The following is a 17,326-nucleotide window of genomic DNA, read 5'->3' on the forward strand; positions in this document are numbered from 1 at the left end:
AAAGTGGCCTAACCAATAACCTGTACAGCTGCAACATGATCTCCCAACTCCTGTACTCAATACTCTGACCAATAAAGGAAAGCAAACCAAACGCCTTCTTCACTATCCTAACTACCTGTGACTCCACTTTCAAGGAGCTATGAACCTGCACTCCAAGGTCTTTGTTCAGCAACATTTCCTAAGACCTTCCCATTAAGTGTATAAATCTTGCTAAGATTTGCTTTCCCAAAATGCAGCACCTTGCATATATCTGAATTAAACTCCATCAGCCACTCCTCAGCCCATTGGCCCATCTGATCAAGATCCCGCTGTAATCGGAGGTAACCTTCTTCGCTGTCCACTCCAATTTTGGTGTCATCTGTAAACTTGCTAACTATGCCTCCTATGTTCATATCCAAGTCATTTATATAAATGACGAAAACTAGTGGCCCAGCACTGATCCTTATGGCACCCCACTGGTCACAGACCTCCAGTCTGAAAAGCAACCCTCCACCACCCTCTGTCTTCTACCTTCGAACCAGTTCTGTTTTGCTGGTTGTTGATATCAGGTCCTTTGGGTTCATCAGTAGCTGTTTCATTGTGTTGCATTCACCAGGCAGCACCAACATCATCAGCAAGGACAACATCCTCATGCTTGTAGACCTGTGCCTCACTACCAACCTCACTTTCAATAACAAGACCCACAAACAAATCAATTGAACATCCTGGGATCACCAGTATTAGGCTTCTTAGCAGAAGCAGTAATGCAGAGATACCAATGAGCAACCCACCCCACCTACAACCCAAACTTTGGGTCCACTACATGGACAACACCTTTGCCATCACAAAATGGAACAAATTAGAGGAAACCTACATCATCATCTTTACTGGTATACATTTCACAAAAGAGAACAACTAACTCCCCTTCCTAGATGTTACAGTAGAACAAACAGTTCTGCAGACCAGTGTCTACAGAAAGCAAAACACCCAGAACAGATACTAAACTACATAAGCAATTGCAACACTCTCAAAGAGAGCCACGTCAGGACATTTAAAAGGGCCACATCACACTGGAGCACCCAGGAACTACGAGCAGAAGAAAAATACCTATACAGCATATTCAAGAAGAATGGGGATACCCAAATAAATACTGTCTGCTGATTCTTAAACAATAAAATCAAACAAGTAGGATGTAACATACACCGAAACTCTAGCCACACTACCATAAAAAGACATGGCGGAGATAACTACCAGACTATTCCGACCCTTTGGCTTCATGGTAGCCCACAAACCTACCAACACACAAACAGCAGCTGATGAACATGAAGAACCCTATATCAATGGCATGAAAAACAATGTCATTTACAAAACACCATGCAAGGACTGTAATAAACACCATATTGGACAGACAGGCAGAAAACTAGTCATCAGGATACACAAACACCAACTAGCCACCAAAAGGCATGACCTACTCTCACTAGTACTCTTACATACCCGATGAAGAACACCACTTCGACTGGGACAAGAGAGAGACACGGGAATTCCTAGAGGCCTGGCATTCAAACCAGAGCTCCAACAGTAAACACATCGATTTGGACCCCATTTACCATCCTCAAAAACAAAACTTGAAATGATATCACCCACCTTAAGAGATGAAGACACAAACAGAAAGTGGGACAGAACACCAGCGCTTCACTGGAGCTTCATTGCTGACGTTACCTCGCACGGTGACGAAACATGTGAAAATAAACCTGCCAGCTCAGCGGGCAAACTTACAACCCAATCTATGTGGTCTAGCAATGGAAGAGACTTCAGCAACAAAATTATCCCTCACTCCATTTTTATTTTGCTTTAAATATAGCGGGAAACTCTCCAAACCTACGTAAGTTACAAAATGGTCTGAAAAGCATTTTGAAATAGTTTCAGTTAAACAGATCAGAATTTCATTCGTCATACCTGTAAGTGTAGGGGCCTTTTTCTTCAAGAAAGGGCTTTCCTCCATTTAGTACCTCTTCCGGATTTGTAACATTAAAGAAGTAAAACTGCATGTAAATTGGTGGAGGGGGATTTTTCCAAGTCTCAAAGGCAACCGTATCATTCTTCAGTTGCACTTCCTGCCAAAAGAGAATGACCAAAGTTAGGAGCAGCTAAGGAATTCTTTAAATTGGTATGCATTATATCCACATTCAGTTGTGAAAGCAAATAATAGACTTAGTAATGCTGCACAATTAGATCACAAATTTGCAACAGGACTTTAAAAAATCCCTGGTTAGTACAATGTTCTCTTCATGAAATAAATATGAACTTCTATCTTCCTCAGTGAAATCCTGATTTGAAAGGACTTCTGGAAATTCAAAGTAGCAGACTCAGGAAGAAAGTGAACCCACCAGTGGGAGGAAGTTTGAACCTTGGTCAAGCTTACAGTAATTGTTTAGTTGTTCAAAATACTGACGGGGCTTAGATTGGGGAAGATGGATGTGTTCAGCAAGATCATCTATGAAAATTTAATGAATACACCATGTTAAAATGTTTTATTAAAATAAGATTTCTTCTAATATACACAGTGAATTGACTTGTATGAGCACAAAACCACGTTTTCAAATTTTGTTTACACTGCACAGAATTAGCCAAACAAAGCCACCACAAACTCTGCACAAGTGTTGAACTGAATTGACTGACATCCACATGATGTTAAAGAGTTAATCAATGCACAATACCCAGCAAAGGCTGACCTGGCAAAATCCTGGCTGAAATGCTGAGGACCTAATTCCCTCCCAATCAAACTGTTTGCGTAAAACCAGTACTGTACCTTCAACCAAAAATTTGCAGCTGCTCAGGTAGATCGTCTCACTAACGAGTAGATAAGAGTATATATCATCCAGCCGACTTCCAGCTTTCCCCATTCAACAACGCGATGATCAAAGGTATAGGTGGAGTATTTAAGAGAGAAATCTCAAACATCACTGATTTAAAAGTTAGATTCAGATACACTTTGCTTCATACTTCATCTCTGGCCATTGGACAACCATCAGCCCACCGACTGAGGTTCAGAGTGTGGCATGGGTCGACTCGCTCAATAGGCACCAAAATTGGTGGTATACTGGATAGTGAAGGTCATCCAAGATTACAAAGAGATCACGAATGATTGGGTCAATGGGCTGAGGAATGGCAGACAGAGTTTAATTTGTATAAATGTGAGGTATTGCATTTTGATAAAACAAACAAGGGCAGGAGTTATACACTTAATGCTTGGACCCTGGGTAACTCACAGCACCAGGGTCCCAGGTTTGATTCCAGCCTCGGGAAGCTGTCTGTGTGGAGTTTGCACGTTCTCCCAGTGTCTGTGTGGGTTTCCTCCAGGTGCTCCGGTTTCCTCCCACAATCCAAAGATGTGCCAGGCAGGTGAATTGGCAATGCTAAATTGTCCAGTGTTAGGTGCGTTAGTCAGAGTGGGGTGGGTTACTCTTCAGAGGGTCGGTGTGGACTTGTTGGGCCAACCGGCCTGTTTCCACACTGTAGGGAATCTAATCTAATCTAATCTAATCTAAGTGTTGCAGAACAGAGACCCCTAGAGGTTCAGACACGTAATTCTTTTAAATGTGCATCACCGGGAGACAGGATGGTCTGAAAGATGTTTAGCACACTTGCATTCATTGCTTAGACCTTTGAGTATAGGAGTTGTGACGTTGCACAGAATGTTGGTGAGACCTCTTCTGGAGTACTGTGTGCAGTTTTGGTCACCCTGTTATATAAGGGAAGCTATTAAACTGGAAAAGATTCATTAGGATAGTGCTGGGAATGGAGGGTTTGAATGATGGAGAGGCTGCGACCTTTTACCATTACAGCAGAGGAGATAGAGGGGGTGACCTTATAGAGGTTTATAAAATCATGAGGGGCTCAGATTAAATAGCAAAAGAAAAGTCTTTTCCCTAATCTGGGGTTCAAAACTAGGGGCATATTTTTACGGTGAGAAGAAATATTTAAAAAGGACACGAGGGGAAAGATTTGTTTTAACAGAGGGTGATTTGTGTGTGGAATGAACTGCCAGAGAAAAAGTGTTGGAAGGATGCGGATCCAGTTACAACATTTAAAATATCTGGATAAGTATGGGAATAGGAAAGGTTTGGAGGAATATGGGCAAAATGCAGGGTGGTGGGACTAGAGTAGTTTGGGAACATGGTCAGCTTGGACTAGTTGACCCTTGCCTATTTCCATACTGTACAATTCTATGACTACATCAATTCCATAATTGACTGATTACAGCATCAAGGGGTTCAAGAACAAGAGGTCAGGGGGAAAACCATCCAGCAACTGCAGCCATGCTCAGTATGCAAGACGGTGATTATCACAGGCTAACCATCACAGACCTAAACATTACTTTATGAGATGATTACAGGAAGATCCATGAACTATTTTACTTCCACAATAAAGATCAAGTGTGAGGCTACTCATGGACAACATCTATGTAGCAGCCAATGTAGCCAGTAGATGACAGACATCAGTCAATTTGACAAATAACAGACAGTGCCCATCTGCAGGAAGACAGACTTGCAATCATATCTCATTGACCTCTAATACTCAATACATCAACCACAATCAACATCTTGGAGATCACCACTGATTTCACCTTGAATGAACATATCAATAAAGATTAAAAAGAACAAGGCAGCAGAGCCCTACTGAGCCTAACACAGTCACATGTCTCATCTCATCATTAACACAGATCTTAACCTCTGATCAAACCACAAGGTTCATATCAGGAACTTGATAAAGTACTCACTTCTGCCCTAAATACAGCAGCCACAAAATTTAAACACAAAGAGACAAAGCAAACCTCTTGATCAGCACTGGACTCACTAGTCATATCTCAAACTACAGATGTTCCATCATGAGAACGCTCTTCAACACACTGGGGCAGCACGGTGGCTCAATGGTTAGCACTGTTGCCTCACAGCACCAGGGACCTGGGTTCGATTCCCGCCTCGGTGATTGTCTGTGTGGAGTTTGCATATTCTCCCCATGACTGCGTGGGTTTCCTCTGAGTGCACCGGTTCCCTTCGACAGTCCAAAGATGTTAGGTGAATTGGCCATGCTAAATTGCCTGTAATGTTCAGAGATGTGTAGGTTAGGTGCATTAGTCAGGGGTAAATGTACAGTAATAGAGTGGGGAATGGATCTGGGTGGGTTCCGCTTTGGACAGTCTGTGTTGACTTGTTGGGCCAAATGGCCTGTTTCCACACTGGTCGGGATTCTATGAGAAAGACATGGTGTTGGGTACAACAACACCCAAACCAAGAATTAACCAGAGGGAAATGATCATCACTGGAACCACCTTGGAAGTTGCTGTCCAAGCCAAGGACATGCACCCTCATTGGTGCAGGTTCAATTCCTCACCTGATATTATGGGGGGGGAGCACTACAGGAATGAATAGTTCAAGATAGCCAATCATTAACTGAAGGGCAGCTGGGGAAGTGTAAATGGAGTCTTGGCAACACCATGCCTATTCTGTGACAAAAACATCCTTTGGTACTGGAAACCCTGCAAGATTATACTCAGTAGCTATTCTTCAGAATAGATCAGATGGCAAATTATTTCATATAAAGAGCACCACAACCTGTTTGGGAGACATGTCCGCCTACAAAACCAAACAAATACGAGCTAGTTTTTTTTCCCCGATTGCCTGACCTGGGAAGACTGAGACTGTATGTAGTCAGGCAGTTGGAAACTGGGATACAGCTTTTGGTAAAAAAAAACACACTGACAAAACAAAAAAAAAGAGAGGACCAAAAAAAAACTTGCAAAAAACAAAAAAATTACAAATTAAATTTGCTACAACACAACTGAAATTTCGTCCAGTTTAACAATGGGAATACCTTATGCCCTACATATCACATATTTTAAAAGCAGAGAGAATATTTGTGTCTCGGCTATGTAAGGAAATGGCAGCACGTGTGCTTTGAATTGAAATGCCAATTGAAGTGAGGAGGCAAGGCAAGCTCAGTTCCTGTCAATAAAGTAAACTTTATAGTTGAGACATCACTTACAGAAGTTTCACAGTATATTATCAAGTGTTTGTTGCAAATATATGGGGCTCATCTTCGAGCAAACAAAACGTCCAATCACCCATCTTCCTGCCTGTCAGAGAAGATGTATTTTGTTATATCATGGTTTTTAATTCCGAACTTTCAAAATTCTAAATAAAATCTTCTTACACACTTGAAACAGCTCATTCGCCTATGTCTTCTCCTTTTAGCTATCCATGCTTCCAATTGTACACAAAGTGGTTAGCACTGCTGCCTCTCAGCATCAGGGACCCAGGTTTGATTCCAGCCTCGGGCAACTGTCTGTGTGGAGTTTGCACATTCTCCCCGTGTCTGCATGGGTTTCCTCCAGGTGCTCCGGTTTCCTCCCACAGTCCAAAGATGTGCAGATTAGGTGAATTGGTCATAGTAAATTGTCCCATAGTGTTAGGTACATTAGTCAGAGGGAAATGGGTCTGGGTGGGTTATTCTTCGGAGGGTAAGTGTGGACGTATGGGGCCGAAGGGCCTGTTTCCACACTGTAGGGAATCAAATCTAATCTAAAAATTTCACAACACCTCCTCTTTGTACACCAAAGTAATGGGCTCAATGCAAATACAAGGCTCCAACACCCCCTCAATACTTGAGTTTTAAATACAAAGGAAAAGTGGATACACTTCTGATCATAAGATGGACAAAAAACAACTTGTAGGTCAATAAGTTTACATCTAGACAATTCTGACACAGGATCATCAACCTGCACGTACTGCATACCCTGTTGAGTAATTTCTGGTTTACTTGCAATTTCCAGCACCCATGGTTGTATTGTTTTTAGAAAACAAAGAGAACACTTAGTTCATGAGCAGAGATCACAACTCACCAACACGTGGATTAATAGAAGGATTGAAACAACAAGCATTTGTTTGGCATGAGGAGCGCCTACTCATTTAAATTTTTTTAAATTCTGTCACTAATATTTATCAGCAAAATATACACAAGAATCAAATACCTCAAAATTACCAAACCCTGAAAGGGGCATGATTTCCGAAAAGAAATCAATTTCACATTCATCAGGTAGCAAATTGCCAAAAAATGTGTTTTGTCCCTTCCAAAACCGCTAATGTGCACATATCCACACACTTCATTCGCCAAATCCACAATAGCCTTTCTGAACTGGACAACAGCACACTGATTCACAAACACATTTAAAAAGCACTACTTCATCAGCTGTTTAAACTGCAAAGACTATTTCAATCTGACATGCTACAATGGCTTTAGGCAGTGTATTTTGTCCTGCTTTATTTTGAAGAGAGGTTTTTAAGATAGCCAATAAACTATTCGAAGCCAATAAACTAAACAGGTTGAGAGGCCTTGTGTTTTGTTTTTAAAATGAAAGGTTGAACAATGGAAGCAGCATGAATGGATCAATTCAGGATCTAACAGAACAAGCATTTCAGTTTAACTTTCAGCAATTGTTGGGGTTTTGAAGTTGGCTGTGGAAGCTGTAACATCTCTATTAGCCACAGCAAAAAGCTAGAGTTCTCTGTGCAGCCAGAATTGCATATGAAACAATTTTACTGAATTTGCATTTGCCAAGGATGTTTTTATGGGGTGTTACTACATTGAAATAGCTGTTTAGTAGTTAGGTCCTCAGCCATTAAAACTGCTCCAATTTATCAGATTTTAATATTTCCTATTCTACTTACCAATCAATCTTCGGCAAAACTCATATCTTACATGTATTTTTTAAGTCCTCAATATGCCTTCTTCATTCCTGTACACATTACTTCTCCTTTGCCTACTTCCTGAACCTCAATAATAACATTTTATAGACATTTCTTTCTGCATTCGCCACCCCATTCCCTTCCTCTCTATTTCTTCCCTCTTATCATAGATATTGTTAATTACTAAATCTACAGTATTGAGAAGAGGACTATACTGGAAATAATCAATGTCTCGTGTTTTCTCCACAGACGATCCCCTGGTTCTAACATCCTCAGATGTGGTTTGATTTCTAACATCTGCAGTATTTTACTTACAAATCACATTTAAAATAATCCTCTCCTGTCACTGGAAGTATTGCAAAACAAGCATTGATAAAACAAAATAAAACGTCTACTTCAAAGCAAGTAATTATCTGCAAATTTGGCATCATATCCAACACAAAAACCATCAGATTAAATCAAAATACGATCAAACTAAAACAGGTTTGCTCCCATGATGTTTTTCAAGTTTAATATCTAATTAAGAGAAAGGAACTTAGAGATTGGATAAATTGTTATCAGAGATGGAAAATCACACTACCGAAGTACTTAAAGTACATGTTATGTTTTGAAGGAACTTTTATCTTCAAACATTTTCAAGATCCAATGAAAAGTTAAGAAAGTGATCCAATCAAGGTAAACTAAAAAAGGATAGGTTAACTTGGCAAATTTTGATAAATTACTCCCTCTGCAAGAGATCAAATTCTAAATTTGTGTTGATAATAAACTAAACTATTAATGCTGAATAGACATTGCAAAACAGCTTGGGCAGCTATGAATACAGATTACTTGTTGACATCAATAAAAATTCTCACAATGGATGATTAATCCTGGCTCAAGGAACAGGAACAGCTCGTCAGAGAGCGTACATGGAACAGATCATTGAATTAATACTGTATAATATCTTGAGGGCTGATTACCTAACACATTATATCATGATTCAGTTTGAAGTTATATTATGGTTCACTTTGGAATAAAGTTTCGCATGAATAAACATCTTCTTCCAAATTTGAGATGAGAAAACATCAGAGTCACTTTGAACAGTACTATTTACTGCAACTTGGTATTCCCCAAATAGACTTCCAACAGCATTAAATCATTTCAAAGTATTTGGTATCTTGAACACCAGGTGTCTTGTAGCATCTCACCCAAGTGAGTCTTTAACGAAAAGCATTGGTAGGTTAGTCAATCATGGGAGACATGATTACTGAACCCAATTATTTTCCTTAGACTGATAATCATTGATCAGCTGTGTATGACTGGCTTTGATTAGAAACCAAAACTTACTTCAATTCTTTTAAGAGGACAATTGCAGTGAAACTACTGTTGCCCCGACACAAATTTGAGGATTACATGACTTCAATAGCTCTAACTCCTTAGGTGAGATCTTGCTATGCAACTATGAACCCAGCTGAGTTTCCTTATTTTCACGCAGTAAAAGAAAATCCTTTCGAGACTAGTTATTGTACTTACCCAAGTAGTTTAAGCTTTTATTAGAGATAATCAGCCAAACAAAAACGTTCCAGTGAAACAGCTTAATTTGGAGACTGAATTAAACCCTAAATCAACTTTAAAGCAGGCAATTTTAATTACTTTGTTTCTTTTGCTTGTCAAACTGATTCCCGTTTGCTGTAAAGATTAGCTTCAGTGAGGTTTGCTGAACGTGGTGTGTAACATGACACGATGTGCAATATCAAATGACTTCTAAACATGCTTCTTCCAAGCCATGTTCCTTCACTTAGTTCCTGAACTCAGATTTCTCCAGTTTCCTCATTTCCCCTCCCCCCACTTTGTCTCAGTCAAATCCCTCGAACTCAGCACCGTCTTCCTAACCTGCAATCATTTTCCTGTCCTCTGACTTATGTCAGGCAGATTCCAGCGTTCCCACGTACATTACATTTCAAACCAAAAGTACTGAGAATAATTCAATCAAGAGAAATATCAACTTCACAATTGTGACATATCCTTGCCTGACAAAATTCTAATCTAATTTCTGAAATTTTCAACTAATCTCACCTCAACAGTTTTATGGCAAGCAAATTAAGTTCCATTTTGGCATACCATCACCATCAAGGATAATTAGGAATGGGCAAAAATGTTGACTTTGGCAGTGGCACTCAGCTCACTCAAATCAATATAAAAATCACTATCCATTAGCAATTCCTGACATTGTGCCTAAATGACACACTAAGTTTTGGAATTGACCACAGCACAATTTCTTGCCATGTACCCCACCAATTCCTTAAAGAGTTTTTATTGAAAAGTCCCTTTTAACAAAATCCATCAGTGCATAAAATTATTTAAAAAGTAAAAACAGTGGTAAAGAAAATTTAAGAGAATATATATTGCTTAAATATAGTTAAGTAGAGGATTTAGAATTAACATTAAGTACACATAGTGCACAACAGCTCAGCAGTTAGTACTGCTGCCTCACAGCACCAGGGATCTCGGCTCAATTCCATACTCAGGTGAGTGTGTGTGGAGCCACCACAATCTCCCAGTGTTTGCATGGGTTTCCTCCCACAGTACAAAATTGTGCAAGCTAGGTGAATTGGCTAGGCTATATTGCCCATAGTGTCCAGGGATGTGCAGGCTAGGTGGATTAATCATGGGAAATGTAGAATTATAGGGATAGGGTAGGTGGGGTTACAGGAATAGGGTTGGTGGATGGGTCCAGGTGGAATGCTATTTTAAGGTTGTAGACTCGATGCGCCAAATGACCCGCTTCCACACTGTAGGGATTTTATGATGATCTATGATTAAACAGCTATACAACAAAAAGGATACAATTAGCAAAACAGCAATTTGTCCACAAAAAATGCAAACTTTGAGAGCCAAGTGCTTAGATACCTGAAGGATATAGATGTATGGAGAAAGCCCACAGACCAGCCATGATTTCATTGAACTGAAGTATGGAGGGGCTGAACAGCCTACTCCTGCTCCTATTTTTATTAAATCAGAGCTCTTTAAAAGAGGGAGAGTGTGTTGTATGCGATTACCTGCAAAAGATCATTTGAAGTCATAAAATCTGAGTTATTCTTTCCTAGGTTCTCTCCTCTGCACCCAAAGGATTTAAAAATCTACTTTAAAACATGTCTGCTAATTAACTCAACTGGATGTTCACATACCACAATATCAAATCATATAAAGAGAAACAATTTTGGTAAAAACAAAATTTGTACGCTTCCACCCTCCTCCCACTTCAATATTGGTAGCTGCTTTTAGCTGTATTCAATCACCTATCCTTCTCTTCCTATATTCCCCTCATTCAAACTTTCTTCATCACTATACCCCCCCACCCCCACACAAACTCCTTTCTCACGTTTTCTTACTAAAACGCTGCACATTCAGCTAACTTTTTCGGGCTCCAGACAAATGAATTATGAATATGGACTGCTGTGCAGAAATCATGTGTCATCCTCAACCATGACTCAACACTCCAGTATGTTCCAATTACGCAAACCACACTCATTCCCCAATTTACAAGCGACACATCAGTAGAATTGAAGTATTTGGGCCGCCTAACTAAATTACACGCTGTTTCTCAACACGAAAGATCTACAGTTTCAGGGCTTTGTCACCAACTCTGCAAATGTTTTCAATTCCAGACTTTTTGTGCAACATGTTTAATTGGTAACAAACAACGGCAATGTTTATGTGACGGCTTTTATTGAAGCTTGGAACAAAGCCAGAAGTATCCTTGTACACAATGTTGAGTAGTTCATTGATGCGGCGGCCCCTATTGTGAATTTCTTCGCCTCGATATCAACCAAAAACAACTGCTGTTACATCACCAGGGACATCCAAAACATGAAACAGGTGAAAAGGAGGATAAGCAAAACAGAATGCATTCGAAGACTCTTCCCCTCCCTCCAGATGCAACACAATTAACTTGAACACAAACGCCAGGCCTTACCTTTTTAACATACTTATCGACAATATCAACGAAGACGTTAGTAACTAGGAGTGCAATGCTCGCTATTAAGAGAATAATGCAGAAAATGCCGATTGTGTAAGTGACTGCAGGCCGCACCCCCATCGTAGAGAGCGAGGAGCAGCAGCAGCAGCTGGTGCAGGAACAGACTGAGTGACAAACAGCTGGGAACGATCCCCGGGCCCTGCGCGCACACAGGGAACACGCATGCGCAGTTACTCCCCCCCCAGGGCAGGGCAAAGCTGCAGCTACTGCGGGACAGCAGCTTCTGAAAGGGAAACCCAGACTGCTTTCAGCTACAGGCTGTCCAACCTCCTTTCACAAATGCGACGACTGATGGGCGGTGCGTTCGCAACACTTTTGTGTTTTCACTTCGGATCTGTATCGTTCGCGCTATTTTTCTTTTAAAAAAAATCACTGATCCGAAAATGCCAAGCCTCGGTATTTCAGTCTTCCCCTGGACTATGACCCCATCATGGAACATCAGACCATTGTGTCTCCTGTAGTCACTGACCTCATTTCATCTGGCTATCTGCCCTCCACTGCCTCCAAGCTGATAGTCCACCAGCTTTGTACAGGTCGCTTCTACCTCCTTGCAAAAATCCACAAACAGGTCTGGCCTGGGCAGACCCATTGTTTTTGCCTGCTCCTGTACCACAAAACTAATCTCCTCCTACCTTGACTTAGTCTTTTCTCCCCAATCCAGTCCCTGCCCACGTACATCTGCAATTCCTTTGATGTTTTACGCCAGTTTCGGAATATCCAGTTTGCAGGCTCCAGTTGCCTCCTCAGGAAAAAATCCCTTTACATGTCCATCCCCCACCAGGATAGTCTCCGGCTTTCACATCTTCCTGGAGCAAAGGCCTGAACCGTTCCTACCCACCACCACTCTCCTCTGGCTGGCTGAGCTCAACAACTTTTAAACTCCTCTCATTTTCTTTAGGTCGGGGTGGCCAATGGTCCCAGTTATGGCTGTCTCTTGGGATCCCCAGTGGAGGGCTCTCTACGCAGGAGTCCTCCCCCTTTCTCTCGGGGATCTGGGGTGGAGGGTGCTGCACGCAGCAGTCCCCTGCAACCGCAGATTGCGGTGGTTCACAAAAAAAAATGGCTGTCTCTTGGGATCCCCAGTGGAGGGCTCTCTACGCAGGAGTCCTCCCCCTTTCTCTCGGGGATCTGGGGTGGAGGGTGCTGCACGCAGCAGTCCCCTGCAACCGCAGATTGCGGTGGTTCACGGACTCCCAGCCCAACTGCTTGTTCTGTGGCGCTGTGGAGTCCGTGGACCATGTATATATTGGGTGTGGGCGTTCACACTCCCTTTTTGATTTTCTGAAAAACCTTCTCCTCTGTTTTTGACTGCACTTCCGTCCCACGCTCCTGATCTTTGGGCACCCGGTATGGAGGAGGGAGGGCAGGTCTGAAGACCTCCTCGTGGGTCTGCTCCTGGGCCTGGCCAAACTGGCCATCAACAGGTCCAGGCAGCGGGCCATGGAGGGGGTCGTTAGGGCCGACTGCCTGCCCCTCTTCCGCGGGTTACATTAGAGCCCGGGTGTCCTTGGAGAAGGAGCACGCGGTGTCGACCAACACCCTGGAGTTGTTCAGGGAGAGGTGGGCGCCGCAGGGAGTGGAGTGCATCATTTCTCCCTCCAACTCTATTTTGATTTAGTACCTACCCTCCCCTTCACTGTTTTGATCACACAGCACTGCCCTCTGATGTGAAGGGCAGTGTTTGTCACTGGCCACCCGGGTGTTTTCCTATCTTCCTGGTGGTGGAATTTGAATAAAGATTCGTGCACTTTGTGTCTTTCACTGTGTCTCACACCTGCACACACACATCATGGGTGCTGGGGAAAAAATAAGCACTACCGCACTTAGGTGGTAGTGTGGGGGTTAAAAAGAAAAAGAGAAAAAAAAATAAACAGAAGTTTTGCTGGGAGTGGAGTGCATTATTTCTCCCTCCAACCCTATTTTGATTTAGTCCCTACCCTCCCCTTCACTGTTTTGATCACACAGCACTGCCCTTCGATGTGAAGGGCAGTGTTTGTCACTGGCCACCCGGGTGTTTTCCTATCTTCCTGGTGGTGGAAAAAAAAGAAAAAAGGAAAAAATGGCTGTCTCTTACTGGCCACCCGGGTGTTTTCCTATCTTCTGGTGGTGGAATTTGAATAAAGATTTGTGCACTTTGTGTCTTTCACTGTGTCTCACACCTGCACACACACACTATGGGTGCTGGGGAAAAAATAAGCACGACTGCACTTAGGTGGTAGTGTGGGGATAAAAAGAAAACAAAACGGGATTAAAAAAATGAAAAAAAAAATAAACAGGAGAATTGCCCTTTGATGTGAAGGGCACTGCTTGTCACTGGCCACTCAGGTGTTTTCCCTATTGAGAATTGGACCAGTGTGAGTGTGCACGTGCAAAGATTCTCCTCCTTGAAGGGGACTGTCCCTGGATTAGCTGCCCTGCATTGAGTGCGAGTGCGAGGAAGAAGAAGAAGATGGCTGTCTCTTACTGGCCACCCGGGTGTTTTCCTATCTTCCTGGTGGTGGAATTTGAATAAAGATTCGTGCACTTTGTGTCTTTCACTGTGTCTCACACCTGCACACACACACCATGGGTGCTGGGGAAAAATAAGCACTACCGCACTTAGGTGATAGTGTGGGGGTTAAATTTAAAAAAAGAAAAAGTAATAATAAAAAAAATAAACAGGAGTGTTCCCCCTCCAACTCTATTTTGATTTAGTCCCTCCCCACCCCTTCACTGTTTTGATCACACAGCACTGCCCTTTAATGTGAAGGGCAGTGCTTGTCACTGGCCACTCGGGTGTTTTCCTATCTTCCTGGTGGTGGAAATTGAATAAAGATTTGTGCACCTTGTGTCTCTCACTGTGTCTAATAATAAAAAAAAAATGCCTGTCTCTTACTGGCCACCCGTGTGTTTTCCTATCTTCCTGGTGGTGGAATTTGAATAAAGATTCGTGCACTTTGTGTCTTTCACTGTGTCTCACACCTGCACACACACACCATGGATGCTGGGGAAAAAATAAGCACTACTGCAATTAGGTGGTGGTGTGGGGATAAAAAGAAAAAAAAAGAAAAAAAATGGCTGTCTCTTACTGGCCACCCGGGTGTTTTCCTATCTTCCTGGTGGTGGAATTTGAATAAAGATTCGTGCACTTTGTTGCTTTCACTGTGTCTCACACCTGCACACACACACCATGGGTGCCGGGGAAAAAATAAGCACTATCGCACTTAGGTGGTAGTGTGGGGGTTAATAAATAAATAAATAAAAAAAAATAGGGAATTCTCCCTTTTGGATTTTCTGAAAAACCTTCTCCTCTGCTTTTGGTTGCACTTCAGTCCCACGCTCCTGATCTTCGGGCACCCGGTACAGAGGAGGGAGGGCAGGTCTGAAGACCTCCTCATGGGTCTGCTCCTGGGCCTGGCCAAACTGGCCATCAACAGGTTGAGCCAGCGGGTCGTGGAGGGGGTCATTAGGGCCGACTGCCTGCCCCTCTTCCGCGGTTACGTTAGGGCCCGGGTGTCCTTGGAGAAGGAGCATGTGGTGTCCACCAACACCCTGGAGTTGTTCAGGGAGAGGTGGGCGTCACAGGGAGTGGAGTGGATTATTTCCCCCTCCAACCCTATTTTGATTTAGTCCCTCCCCTCCCCTTCACTGTTTTGATCACAAAAAAAAGAAAAAAAAAATGGCTGTCTCTTCATGGGATACATGGAACATTTCACATCTTATTCTGGCCTCTTGCCACAATTCTTTCTCCGATTTATCAATGATATCATCGGTACTCCTTGTCTCTTTTGTCTCAAATTGGAAAAGTTCACTGATTTTGCTTCTAATTCCAACCCACTTTCACTTGGCCTATCTCTGACTTCTCCCTCCACTTGCTCGACGTTTCTGTTTCCATTTCTGGGGATAGACTGGCCACATATCCACTATAAACCCACTGGCTCCCACAGCTGCCTGAACTATACATCCGAGCACCCTGCTTCCTGGAAAGCCTCCATTCCATTCTCCCAGTTCCTCCCTCTCTTTTGCATATGTTCCAATGAGTCGAGAGTGTGGTGCTGGAAAAGCACAGCAGGTCAAGCAGCATCCAAGGGGCAGGCAAATCAACATTTCGGGCAATATGGTTTTTGCCTGAAACGTCGATTTTCCTGCTCCTCAGATGCTGCCTGACTTGCTGTGCTTTTCTAGCACCACACTCTCAACTCTAATCTTCAGCATCTGCAGTCCTCACTTTTGCCTATGTTCCAATGAGGCCAATTTTAAGAAGGGAGCCTCCGAAATGTCCTTGTTCCTCAACCTGAGGATTCTCCAGCTCTGTTGTCAACAGGGCTCTCAACCAGGTCAGACTCATCTCCTGCCCTCACCCCCCTCTCTCTTCCCACATCAGTGCAAGGGCTCCCCTGTGCTTACCTACCATTGCACTAACATCCACATCCAGAAGATCATCAGCCACCAGTTGTACCATTTCCAGCAAGATGCCATCAGCAGAGACATATTCCCTTCCCCTCCCTTGTCCACCTTCCGCAGGTACCATTCCCTCTGGGATACCTTGGTCCACTCTTCACTCCCAACACCACACCTACCTACCCAATATTCCCCCCAACACAGCTTCATGGCACCTTCCCCTGCAACCGCCAAAGATGGAACACCTGCCCATTTACTTCCTCAGTATCCAAGGGCCCAAACACACCTTCCAGGTGAAGCAGCACTTTACATGCACTTCACACAATCTAGTCTCCTGCATTCACTATTCACAATGTGGTCTCCTCTACATTGGGGAAATGAGGAGACTGGGTGACCGCTTCGCAGAACATCTACGTTCTTCCCGCAGAAATGACCCTGAGCTTCCAGTTGCCTGCCACTTTAACACACCACACCTGTTCCCTGGCCAGCAGCTCTGTCCCAGGCTTGCTGCAGTGCTCCAGTGAAGCTCAGCGCAAGTTGGAAGTACACCACCTCATTTTCTGCTTGAGGACTCTGCAGCCCTCTGACCTCAATATCAATTTCAATAACTTTCTGGCCTAAACTCTCCCATGTCACAGCTTCCTACCCCACATACCAGGCCTTGTTTCCTGCCATTACACACTACCTATTATTAGCCACTAACAGTTTCTATTAATAACTATACACCCTCCTCGCCAGATCATTATCAACTCCCTTGTCTGTCCAACTGTTTTCTCTATTTGGGCTCTATCCCCACCTATCGATTACTCCTCACAACCACCCCCCCAGCCATATCATCTGCGTATAAGCTGACATTTTCCGAGCTACCATCAGATCTGAGGATCACTATACCCGAAAAATTCACTTTGATTTCTGTTCACAGATGCTGCCAGACCTGTTGAGCTTTTCCAGCAACTTCTCTTTTTGTTTCTGATTCACAGCATCTGCAGTTCTTTCAATTTTTACTCTCTGTTTCAATATTTACTTGAGAAGAAATCAAATCAGATTTGTCTCGCCATTGCAAATCCAGGAGGATTGTCCTGGAGATTCCAGGAATTAAAAATTAATTTCCTGGACTTGATTGTGAGCAGCCCAAAATATGTTATTTATAGGGATGTTTGGAAACATTTTATCATTGTCCTTGAGTAGCTTCATTTAGTGCTTG

The 17,326-nt window shown here is 42.9% G+C and overlaps 1 protein-coding gene across 1 annotated transcript in view; it reads right to left on the minus strand.

Moving 5' to 3' along the window:
• LOC122552707 (lysosome membrane protein 2-like) overlaps positions 1 to 11,878 on the minus strand; it is a 66,166-nt gene extending 54,288 nt beyond the window's left edge. The window contains exons 1-2 of the mRNA XM_043695600.2: positions 11,680 to 11,878; positions 1,936 to 2,093 (exon numbers count right to left, since the gene is read on the minus strand). Of these exons, the coding sequence (XP_043551535.2) occupies positions 1,936 to 2,093; positions 11,680 to 11,802 (281 nt within the window). The 5' untranslated portion in view covers positions 11,803 to 11,878. The remainder of the gene's footprint in view (positions 1 to 1,935; positions 2,094 to 11,679) is intronic.
• Positions 11,879 to 17,326: the final 5,448 nt, after the last annotated feature.

The sequence above is a fragment of the Chiloscyllium plagiosum genome, unplaced genomic scaffold (genome assembly GCF_037043375.1).
Source record: "Chiloscyllium plagiosum isolate Xiang-an unplaced genomic scaffold, Cpla_swu_hap1 HiC_scaffold_1, whole genome shotgun sequence".
In the NCBI taxonomy this organism is placed as follows: Eukaryota; Metazoa; Chordata; class Chondrichthyes; order Orectolobiformes; family Hemiscylliidae; genus Chiloscyllium; species Chiloscyllium plagiosum.